Source organism: Oncorhynchus tshawytscha, linkage group LG22 (genome assembly GCF_018296145.1).
Source record: "Oncorhynchus tshawytscha isolate Ot180627B linkage group LG22, Otsh_v2.0, whole genome shotgun sequence".
Taxonomy (NCBI): Eukaryota; Metazoa; Chordata; class Actinopteri; order Salmoniformes; family Salmonidae; genus Oncorhynchus; species Oncorhynchus tshawytscha.
This window is the reverse complement of record NC_056450.1, coordinates 17,497,520-17,510,175: the sequence shown is the minus strand read 5'-3', so window position 1 is coordinate 17,510,175 and position 12,656 is coordinate 17,497,520. Positions and strand designations below refer to the sequence as shown.

At 42.2% G+C, this 12,656-nt stretch overlaps 1 protein-coding gene across 1 annotated transcript in view; it reads right to left on the bottom strand.

The window, feature by feature from the left end:
- LOC112221962 (ankyrin repeat and SAM domain-containing protein 1A) overlaps nucleotides 1–12,169 on the bottom strand; it is a 112,469-nt gene extending 100,300 nt beyond the window's left edge. The window contains 1 exon segment of the mRNA XM_042303868.1: nucleotides 11,756–12,169. Coding sequence (XP_042159802.1) covers nucleotides 11,756–11,931 — 176 coding nt within the window. The 5' untranslated portion in view covers nucleotides 11,932–12,169.
- Between the last annotated feature and the right edge of the window lie 487 nt (nucleotides 12,170–12,656).

Sequence of the window (12,656 nt, the reverse complement as noted above, 5' to 3'; positions counted from 1 at the left end):
TACAGTAAGCCTACGTTGACATTGGGGTGGCAGGTAGCCTAATGGTTAGAGCATTGGACTAGTAACCAAAAGGTTGCTAGATCGAATCCCCGAGCTGACAAGGTAAAAATCTGTCATTCTACTCCTGAACAAGGCAGTTAACCCACTGTTCCTAGGCCGTCATTGAAAATAAGAATTAGTTCTTAACAGACTTGCCTAGTTAAATAAAGGTTAAACAAATTATGCCACTCCTGTGTTAACTGCAATGTTGAGTTGATGATATAGTAGCTGGGCGCTTGCGGTGTCTGATACTTGTTTATGACAGTTCGCGGTGGAACGTGAAATTTGCATGTATTTTTAGAATTGTTTGATGAGCTACTGATAGGTGGGTGGCGGTCAACCTGTTAGAGACCCTGCTATATCCTCTACCGGCATTTTATTTGTATTAGCAAGCCGCTGTTTAGTTTCAGCTATAATCCACCCGTACGAACCAGGCAGCAGCAATTCCCAGTGATGCCAAGGACCCAAGGTTTCTCCTCATGTATCTCTGTGTTTCCTCTCTGCTCTGCTAGATGTTGGCCACAGACACCACATAAGATGTACAGTGGGGCAAAAAATAATTTAGTCAGCCACCAATTGTGCAAGTTCTCCCACTTAAGAAGATGAGAGAGGCCTGTAATTTTCATCATAGGTACACTTCAACTATGACAGACAAAATGAGAAAAACAAATCCAGAAAATCACATTGTAGGATTTTTTATGAATTTATTTGCAAATTATGGTGGAAAATAAGTATTTGGTCACCTACAAACAAGCAAGATTTCTGGCTCTCACAGACCAGCCTCTTCTTTAAGAGGCTCCTCTGTCCTCCACTCATTACCTGTATTAATGGCACATGTTTGAACTTGTTATCAGTATAAAAGACACCTGTCCACAACCTCAAACTCCATTATGGCCAAGACCAAAGAGCTGTCAAAGGACACCAGAAACAAAATTGGAGACCTGCACCAGGCTGGGAAGACTGAATCTGCAATAGGTAAGCAGCTTGGTTTGAAGAAATCAACTGTGGGAGCAATTATTAGGAAATGGAAGACATACAAGACCACTGATAATCTCCCTCGATCTGGGGCTCCACGCAAGATCTCACCCCTTGGGGTCAAAATGATCACAAGAACGGTGAGAAAAAATCCCAGAACCACACGGGGGGACCTAGTGAATGACCTGCAGAGAGCTGGGACCAAAGTAACAAAGCCTACCATCAGTAACACACTACGCCTCCAGGGACTCAAATCCTGCAGTGCCAGACGTGTCCCCCTGCTTAAGCCAGTATGTGTCCAGGCCTGTCTGAAGTTTGCTAGAGAGCATTTGGATGATCCAGAAGAAGATTGGGAGAATGTCATATGGTCAGATGAAACCAAAATATAACTTTTTGGTAAAAACTCAACTCGCCGTGTTTGGAGGACAAAGAATGCTGAGTTGCATCCAAAGAACAGCATACCTACTGTGAAGCATGGTGGAAACATCATGCTTTGGGGCTGTTTTTCTGCAAAGGGACCAGGACGACTGATCCCTGTAAAGGAAATAATGAATGGGGCCATGTATCATGAGATTTTGAGTGAAAACCTCCTTCCATCAGCAAGGGCAGTGAACATGAAACGTGGCTGTGTCTTTCAGCATGACAATGATCCCAAACACACCGCCTGGGCAACGAAGGAGTGGCTTCGTAAGAAGCATTTCAAGGTCCTGGAGTGGCCTAGCCAGTCTCCAGATCTCAACCACATAGAAAATCTTTGGAGGGAGTTGAAAGTCCGTGTTGCCCAGCAACAGCCCCAAAACATCACTGCTCTAGAGGAGATCTGCATGGAGGAATTGGCCAAAATACCAGCAACAGTGTGTGAAAACCTTGTGAAGACTTACAGAAAACGTTTGACCTCTGTCATTGCCAACAAAGGGTATATAACAAAGTATTGAGATGAACTTTTGTTATTGACCAAATACTTATTTTCCACCATAATTTGCAAATAAATTCATAAAAAATCCTACAATGTGATTTTCTGGATGTTTTTTGTCAGTCATAGTTGAAGTGTACCTATGATGAAAATTACAGGCCTCTCTCATCTTTTTAAGTGGGAGAACTTGCACAATTGGTGGCTGACTACATACTTTTTTGCCCCACTGTATGTTGTATGCACAGAGAGGTGTGGGGAGAGAGAAAAAGAGAGGTGGAGAGAAAGCGGTAGAAACAGATCCAAAGAATTTGAAAACAAACCCAATTTTGATAAACTCCCATATCTACTGGGTGAAATACCAGTGTGCCATCATAACAGCAAGATATGTGACCTGTTTCCACAAGAAAATGGCAACCTGTGAAGAACAAATACCATTGTAAATACAACCCATATTTATGTTAATTTATTTCCCCTTTTTTTAACTTTAACTATTTGCACATCGTTACAACACTGTACATAGACATATGAAATGTCTTTATTCTTTCGGAATTTCTGTGAGTGTAATTTTTCCTGTTTATTTGTATTGTTTATTTCACTTTTCTTATGATCTACTTCACTTGCATTGGCAATGTTAACATATGTTTCCCATGCCAATAAAGCCCTTGAATTGAATTTAATTGAAAGAGGACATGATTTCCCAACAGATCAGGAAGTGGCAAATAAAAAATAAATGTCTTCCACCAGTCAACATCCTGTCATCCAGAACACTGAAGAAACCTGCTCTAATAACAGTGTATCTATCCATCAATGTTCACATCAATATGATAGTGGGAAGTGCAAATAGACTCTGGAGAATACAGATTAGCTTGGTTTGTTCAAGACAACCATTTTAGCACTGACATTTCATAATATAAACAGACTTCCTCAAATAAAATAAATGAGACTGAGCTTGGAAAAGCAAGAAAATGTCAGCAAAGCAGAAGTTAATACGTGCTAGGGCTTAAAATTGGTGGCCTGTGTACATTTTATTGAGGACAATTATTTCTCTCTCCTGACTTCAAGTAAAACATGTTTGAAGTCTGGGGGTTGGCTGGGGTCCCAGCAGGTGGGCAGGAGACCGCTGAGAGCAGCAGGGAGGGGGAAGGAGACAGAGGGAGAGACACCAGGCCAGGGAGACCATAACTTCTGGGGCAGGAGCTCCCTTGTTGCCTGGGCTCAGAAACACACCTGGATGAAAGTGTTACTGTATGTCTCTGGAACTAGTTATAAACAGACTTAATCAAATACTAATGGACACATTACGCCACACAAAACTCTGTCTCTCATATCAGGAGGACACACATTTTGTCCTCCAGTGCCACTGAGGTTATTCACTGTGAGGGGTGGAAGAAGGGTCATTCAAACAAACACATCATAGTGGAGAGTTCATTAGAGGTGTCTGTTTCTCTAGTGAAATACCAGACTCACAGTCGAGAAGCGGGTCCCTTTTCTGTTTGTTTTAACACAGTAACCGCAGTGGGAACCTATAAATAACACTGGTTTCTGTCGGGATCCAAGTTCTTATCTGGAACTAATGCGCTGTAGTTTTCTTGTCAAGATTAGCTTCTATTTCTGCCTTCTCATTTTGGGCAGAGAAAATAACAATGGCACAGTTGAGACTTAAAAGTTTTGTGTAATTGTCTTTCTGGAAACTACCCACCCAAATCGCAAAATCTAATTTGATAACCCAATTGGGGGAGGGTTCTATCAGACCAGAGGACATTTCTCCAAAAAGTATGATCTTTGTCCCCATGTGCAGTTGTCTGTAGCCTGGCTTTTTTTTAATGGTGGTTTTGGAGCAATGGCTTCTTCCTTGCTGAGCAGCCTATCAGGTTGTCGATATAGGACTCGTTTAACTGTGGATATAGATACTTTTGTACCCGTTTCCGCCAGCATCTTCACAAGGTCCTTTGCTGTTGTTCTGGGATTGATTTGCACTTTTCACACCAAAGTACGTTCATCTCTAGGACACAGAACGCATCTCCTTCCTGAGCGATATGACGCATGCATGGTGTTGGTGTTGGTCCCATGGTGTTTATACTTGCGTACTATTGTTTGTACAGATGAACGTGGTAGCTTCAGGCGTTTGGATGAACCAGACCTGTGGAGGTTTACAATTTTCTTTCTGAGGTCTTGGCTGATTTCTTTTGATTTTCACATGATGTCAAGCAAAGCGGCAGTGAGTTTGAAGGTAGGCCTTGAAATACATCCACAGGTAGACCTCCAATTGACTCAAATGATGTGTATTAGTCTATCCGAAGCTTCTAAAGCCATGACATTTCTGGAATTTTCCAAGCTGTTTAAAGGCACAGTCAACTTAGTGTATGTAAACTTCTGACCCACTGGAATTGTGATAGTGAATTTATAAGTGAAATAATCTGTGTCTGTAAACAACTATAATTTGTTTTTCAACAGGAAGAACAGCCAAACACACATCCAGGCTGTGTAAGGGCTATTTGACCAAGAAGGAGAGTGATTGAGTACTGCATCAGATGACCTGGCATTCACAATCACCCAACCTCAACCCAATTGAGATGGTTTGGAATGAGTTGGACCACAGAGTGAAGGAAAATCAGCCAACAAGTGCTCAGCATATGTGGGAACTCCTTCAAGAAAGTTGGGAAAGCATTCCAGGTGAAGCTGGTTGAGAATGCCAAGAGTGTGCAAAGCTGTCATCAAGGCACAGGGTGGCTACTTTGAAGAATCTCAAATATAAAATATATTTTGATTTGTTTAACACTTTTTTGGTTACTACATGATTCCATATGTTATTTCGTAGTTTTGATGTCTTCACTATTATTCTACGTGTAACTATTTTTTTTTTAAATAGTTTACAGCAATGATAATCTTCCACTGTCACATGGCAGGGCCAAGTGAGGCCTCTTCACAGAAGCATCTCTGTATCTTCACCCCCACATCTGTGGAATTCATCATGGGTAAAGGAGGCCCGCCACCTACCTCTATTAGCCTACTGCTTTCTCCAGCTTTTTCTGATAAGACAAACATTTTGATTGTAAATCTTACATGGCCTCACATTCAGACTGTCATCCCAAATTCAAATACTTTAGGAATGCCAACACATGGGTGTTAGATTTTACAGCTACCACATCTCTCTCCTAGATGGAACCAGAAAGAAGTTCAGAGATCACCCTTCCATCCCCTGAACGTGACACTCACAGCATGCTGTTAACCAAACTTCTAACTTAGCTCTTAGCTACTGGAGACACTACCTGGGTGCCAGGCATTCTACTGAACTACCATTTAATTAGCATTCTCTTCCTGGTTCACCACATGCCTGGGTGGGTAGTGTCACATTGCTGTTAACATTACACTACAGACAGATTCTAGGAATGCATAAGTGATTCCTGCAGAGAGCTCTATGGTCTGTGGAGACACCATGGTCTCTTGAGTGGCTGAAATGACTGCGTGATTACTTATCACGACACCCTTTGCTCTGTTTCCCTGCTACGGACAGATATGAACAGTCAATTGCACAAAGTGGACAAACCGGTCATGCTAAATGAAGGACAGAACATGCATGCATAACAGAGAAACCAAATGGCTATGTTTCCTTAAATATGTGCATCGTTCCATTGCAAGCACTTCTGTTGTTATTAAACAAACCATTTATATATATATATATATATATATTTTTTTTTAAATGAATATCGCAAGCTACAACATAATACCATTTTTGGCACAATTTTCTGCATCCAGTATGAAGGAGGTTGGAGGATGGTTCAAAAGCCAATGCTAAATAGCGTTAGCACAATGACTCAAAGTCTACAGGAACAGTTAGCATGCTAGCTGTTCATCCACCTCTGGGGAAGTAGATAAATAGCTTCATTGCCAAAATATCAATCCATCCCTTTAATATGGTGGAAATTACAGTCTTTAGAGCTAATTACAGGTTATTTTTCTTTATAGAAAATTCTTAGGCGGGCCGGGCGTCTAAATGTTAATGTTCGGGATGGAAAAACAGTTTCAGTGTCAACTTAAATGACCAAAACCAGATAGAAAGCACGCAGAAAATATTTTGAACTATATAGACTTTTTAATAATACCATCTTTGAGAACAAGAACACATAAGCTAGACACTCCGAGAACTGGATTTTTTTTAAATTTTAAAAACAGGGATCCAGGGCACATACCTATTTGATGTTGTTATAATGTTTGCGCAGAGGAACACAGCATTAGTCATGGCAAAACGCATAGAATTTCAGTTAGTTGACATTAAAACTGCTAGATTGGCTCTGGGTTCCATAGCAAACTATGTAGAATTACTGGAAATTTGATTAAAATCTGCAAAACAATGTCCTCTCAGCTCAGTGGAAACATTTGTAGAATTGTAGAAAACATGCATTACAACAGCAAAATTCTCTCCGCCGCCAGGATACCTTTCTAGCTAATAGGCTATGTTAGAGTTTTACACTTCCTCTTCCAAAGAACTGTGGGGAAGTTAAAACAATGAAACTGTCGACCACATCTATCCATTTAAAAATGCATTACTTCTACTTGCCATTATTATTCACCTGATAAGACATTTATTTTTTGGCTAACTTGAGGGGGTCCGGTCCCTGGGTTGCCGGTTTGCCTGTGTGGGTGTCCCTAGGCAAGAAAAGTTTGAAAACCCCTGGACTAAGCTAAAAAAAAAAGAATGTGCTAACAAGGCCTTGGCTATTAGGTCTCAAGCTGTTAGCTAGCAAGTTACATTTTCACAAGGGTGGTCCAACTACACAGGGACCGACCAGAAACCCTACATGCAAGAAGATTTGAGTGGAAGCACAATTCACTTTCTGTGACCGTTGTTGCACAATTGCAGCTTGGGGCTTATTATAATCACCACTCGGATTTGAGCAGAAGAGCTGAGCCTGGCTGGCACACACATCTTTCCTCCCAGCACCTTCCTCTGTGGTTACTGGTTAGGACCCATCTGACGTCTGTACTCTGTAAACTCTGTCTAGGCTACATATTTCTTCAAATGTGTTTTTTATGCATATTTTAGCAAAACAAGACCAACAAACCTGCAGAACTTAGGGGCCTCAGTGTGTATGTAGCCTACACTCTGGGTCACTCAGGGCAAGAACTTAATTCAAACTTCCTAAAACCTCATCTGGCAACAGGTCCTGTCCCTTGACCACTTCCCCACAATGACATTTCACAAATGGTGACAGAAGCTAAACGCAAGCTTACATTTCAGTTGGCCTACTTGAACAAACTAATCCCGACTGCCACAGTATCTAGCTACAAAATAGCCAAAGTATATTCAGCTTTCTTGATTGAGGACCTACAGTACTATTAAAATAGTCAATTTGGAGAAAAGGGAATGCATTTAAAAAGGTATGTTGTACCACTGCACTGAAAGCTCTCTTTTTCCATTAGGACACTTAGTCTAGAAAAAGCCCAAACTGTTCCCTGGGGCCTGATAAATATGAAAAGGGATCCTCTCTGTGCTGTGTCAATGGGACAAAGGAGCTGGCTGTGAATTTAGGAGACAACACACAACCCTTCATCTGGCTAAACTCTGAGTGTGAGTTCAGTCAGTGCTGCTCCACGCATTCCTCTGTTAATTTCCCCACAATGGGCAGGCCAGGCTCTCTCTCTCTCCCTGGCCTGCCATGCTCTCCATTTACCCCTGCCTCCAGGACCGGAAACCAGCAGCTGGGGTTGTTTGGACAACCTGGGACCGGAAGTGCCAGAGAGGAGCTCTTCCAGTGGACCTCCAGGATCGACACGGATCATGGGGCCAGAGTGAGATGTGGGCAGTACGTTGCAGTAAGTGTACAGTACACTATTTGTAAAGGCACAGCTTGAAGTGAATGTATGACACAGTGCTTCACCACTTCTGCTTCTTTGTTGTTCTTGAGCCACTGGAATAAAACACATCCATTGACACATAGAACATGTGATAGCGCCTAGGCTATTGTAGAGAGGTTTGCACCGCAGCAGTAAAAAGGCCATATAAGCAATCTAAAATAACAGAGGTAAATTCTATTTAAATGGAAGTCAATTCAGGAAGTGAATTGATATTCAACTTGTCAACTGAATACCACATGTTCTGGCATTGACTGGCAGTGGCATGTCATTGAACCCAACCCTGGTAAACAGGAAAGCCTTATCAGGCGTCAGTCTGCTGCTGTTCAGTCGGGAAGGTTAGTATTGATGCTGAGAAGGTAATGTTGACGCCTTGGGCTCCCTGTCTCTCACTAGGATAGCTGTGGGGAATGCTATCCAGTGTCATTCCATCCATTTCTCTTTCTGTTTCAGAGTAACATAAAGCACATGTGGGGGTTCTGAACATGAAGGGCTCAGTGTGTGTTCAATTGCATCTTCCATTCAGGTGTTCAGGAAGAGCAGACATTCTGCAGAGGAAAAGCTATGCTCCTGCCTGGCTACGAAAACACCACAAGTCTCAACATGTACTCCATTCCATAGGAAGAATGGCAAAAATTCTGCATAAATACAACACACCATCACCAATGCTGACAGATACTGTGGGAATACAAATCATGTTGCATGCATTGTGCAAAGAAGGCCAACTACCTATGCTGTGCCTGTGCTAACAGATGTCAGTGTAACAACAACCTAGATGGATTTTCTGGAAATAATATTGCTCAATGTCAAATTTCTACATCAGTTGGAACAACAACCACATTTTGCAGGTGACGTAGTTCAACATGAAAGTTGAACAGGCACAGATGTGGGCCTAGGCCTAAAGATCACTTATTTTCCACCATGAAAACAAACCGAGCAAGCTGCACACAACACAGGCCAACCGTCTTTAGTGAAAGAACTCTATTGAACCGATGTCTGAATCAGTATGGTAATTTCACAGATGCTCCTAAACCAGGGGGGGTCAAACTCATTTGACGGAGGGCCGAATGTCCGCAGGTTTTTGGTCATCAATTAAGACCTAGACAACCAGGTAAGGGGATTTCCTTCCTAATTAGTGACCTTAATTCATCAATCAAGTACAAGGGTGGAGCGAAAACCCGCAGACACTTGGCCCTCCATGGAAAGTGTTTGACATGTGCCCTAAACGTATTGTCATTTTCATTACATGCGCTAAATCAAATGTCACAAACAATAGAAAATCTCCCCCTGGGCCACTTGGGGGTAAGCATAGGCCACATGTCCATACTTCCGTATAGCTCATATATACACAGAGGCAATGCTAACAGTATATTTGAAAAGCTAAAGATCTCATAGATCTTCAGAAAAGTGGATATTACTACGCTGGGGATATTCACAGTCTATAGACCATCAGTTTATTTATTTCCAACGAGTGCTAGACAAACATTTTCTAAGAGGTTGGTTGCCAGCCATTGATTAGGTGAGCTAGACCAGGGAGCTTCAAGTTCCTTGGCGTCCACATCCCTAAGGACTTAACAGGGTCCACACACATACCTGCACAGTCTTGAAGAGGGCATGGCAGCACCTCTACCCTTACAGGAGGTTGAAAAGACTTGGCATGGGCCTTCAGATCCTCAAAAACTTCTACAGCTGCACCATCGAGAGCATCTTGACTGGCTGCATCACCACTTGGTATGGCAACTGCACTGCCCTTGACTGCAAAGTAATACAGAGGTGGTGTGGACAGCCCAGCAGATCACTACGGCTGAGCTCCCTGCCATCCAGGACCTCTACAATCAGGCGGTGTCAGAGGAAGGCCTGACGAATTGCCAAAGATTCCATCTACTCAAGCCATAGACTGTTCACTCTACTACCGTCCGGCAAACAGTACTGGAGCATCGGCACAGCTTCTACCCCCAAGCCATAAGACCCCTAAATTGCCAGACTGCTAAATAGTCAATTAATGGTACCCGAACAATCAGCACTCACACTCTTTTACACTCATAATTTGCTGCTGCTACTTCGTTCTTTATTTTACTCTTTTACCCGCCTTCATGTACATATCTGCCTCAAATACCTCTGCACATTGATCTGGTACTGGTACTCCCTATATATAGCTTCATTCTTGTGCATTTTATTTTATTCCTTGTTATTTATTTTTATTTATTTATATTTTTTGACTCTGCATCGTTGGAAAAGGTTCGTAAGCAAGCATTTTACTGTAAAGTCTACACCAGTTGCATTTGGCGCATGTGATAAATACAATTTAATTTGATACAATGGGCTCATCATTCCCTGTCCACCCACAGATCTGTAACAGACAAGCAGGGATGGAGGCAGCCTTGAATGCATCATGACATCCCTGAATTGGATTTCCGATTAAGAGGGTTTCATGTAATTAGCTAGAGTACATTCAGTGTAGTGTACACCCTGTCATGAGTAGCACAGTGACGCATCACCTAGGGGCTTTTAGCCAACACTTATCTCAGCCATGGGACGTATGCACCTCGATGAGGCTTTTAGGAGGTTGATTGACAAGGCTGCTATGCACCTGTGTGTGGCCAGCATTCTAATTTCAAGTGGTTTATCTAGTCCTAGTGTTTAAAACAGGAAATAATGGAAAACCTCTCTCGTTGGGCATGTGGCATAGACCTCAAGAGAAATATGTTCTCAACATGTTCTTCCACTACCCCAACAGAACACTGCCCTTCTCTTGTTGACCAAGTACGCACCATAACATAACAACAATGGCCTCTTTAAAATGCACCTTGAGTTATGTTACGGAGTACACAAAGGGCACCACTGGTCCCAGGGCAATTACTAATAGCCTAGGTCATTGTGTATTCCCTTCCTCCCATTTCTCCTGCAACCTTTACCTGAAAGGGCTGTAAGAGCCAGTGTCACCAAAATTAGTCTCTCTGACATTATTTCTCACTACTCTCAGTGGGCATTCCAAGTGCACTCCATCGATCTAATCCCAAAAACACTAAATATGTTATTTATTTAATAACCTTGAGCAAGACAGACTGAAGTTTTTTTTTAAGTAAAACAAGTAAAAAGTAAAAAAGAGAGCATGCAACTGCCCAGTCCACCGACAAAAACTCAATTCCTTCCACTTGCTAGTAGAGACAAGTTTCGGGAGGACATGGTGCAACAAAATGTAGGGGGAAGAATCATGACCCATTTTACTCACAGATCCTGTTTTATTGCGTTTTTCTTGGTTTATGTAAACGAATTTCACCGTGGCACACGAAAATGAATGGGTCTGGCGTCAAACATTAATAGGCATGTAGCCTATTGGTTAGAGTTGGGCCAGTAACCGAAATGTCCCAGAATTGAATACAGAGCCGACCATACCACAAATCTGTCGATGTGCCCTTGAGCAAGGCACTTAACCCTAATTCCGTAATACTATGGCTGACCCTGTATAGAACAACACATTTCACTGCACCTGTGACAATAAAATAAAACATTTTTATAATTATGCTTAGGGCGTTCGTAGACTATTTTTCTCAACGTTCCAAAATGTCTACACAAACCAAAAAGCATGTGAGTAGTTTAGCTTCCCACACAAACAAATGACGACTCGAGGTTGCAATCTACTACATATGAATATCTTGAATATGTAACGAGTTTTATGTTGCATTACATTTATTTATTTTTCACTGACGATCATCTAACAAAGAGGCACTTCATTGCGCGTGCATGGCTACGTGAACATGTTATTAAACATGGCGAGGAAAGGGTACACTGCATGGATGCAAACTAACAAATGAATTGCTGCTGCTGTTATTGCAACCGAAATACAATAAACTGATTACTCCGGGAGGTTGTTTACTGAACGTGGCTGTGCCGTTTACAACGTGCCCATGCACCGACGTTACTGTTCGGAACACCTCGCGCTCTGCCTCTCATTCATCCACTGATCTCCCCTACCTGAGAAGGCTGGACAGCGGGTGAGAAGCATTGTGACCACTGATATTGCTGCTTCCACCAGTCCCCGATGATCCACTGCCACTTCCAGTCGATTGTCGTTTCCCAGAAAGAAGCTTTTCCACAGCGGCAAGATTTCCAGTGCGCGCCGCCTCTAGGAGTTCCTGCTCCTTCCCCATCTCGGATAGAGTAGGGGGATAGAACACGGGAGAAAAAATCCTTTGCGGTCCTCTACCAATCTCACAGGCGTACTGAGGAAAACAATGGTTCCCTGCACGACTGGATCACTCTCCCAGCAACACAATTCTCCAGGATTGTTCTGATCTCCCACTGTAGCTCCGGGGAAAAGTTTCGTTCAGTACCACGGAGCAAACTTCCTTCGCCCAGTCTCATGCGCGCGTCACTTCCTCGAAACTGGCCCTAGCTGACGTCGATCAGTCATTTTTTTTCGTAATTTGTCATTTGTGATTATTCTATTACCAATATGCACAAAATATATATTTGTACTAAATACAGTAAGTGCACAGTAAGTACACTGTGCATGTGCACATGGTTGTACATGCAATAATCAACTATGTTGGCATCCTTTTTCTCTCCTTAAAAAAAACTGTAGGATCGTTAAACACAAAATATATGTGGGTGCCAGAGTTCAATGTATATTCCATTTAATAATGGAGGCTATTGACATATTGATATAATTTAACTTCGATTACCAAATTACATTTAGCCAGAGCATCATCTGAAAAAAAGCATAGTATTTTATTTCCCATTGACAAGCCAAGCATTATGACTAGTTGAATGGAAGTACTCAACTAAAGCACTGGACAAAATATAACTGTGTGTGTATCTTTACTCAACTGACAGAGAAAAGACAACTATAAACAAAGTCGCACATTGTTTTCAG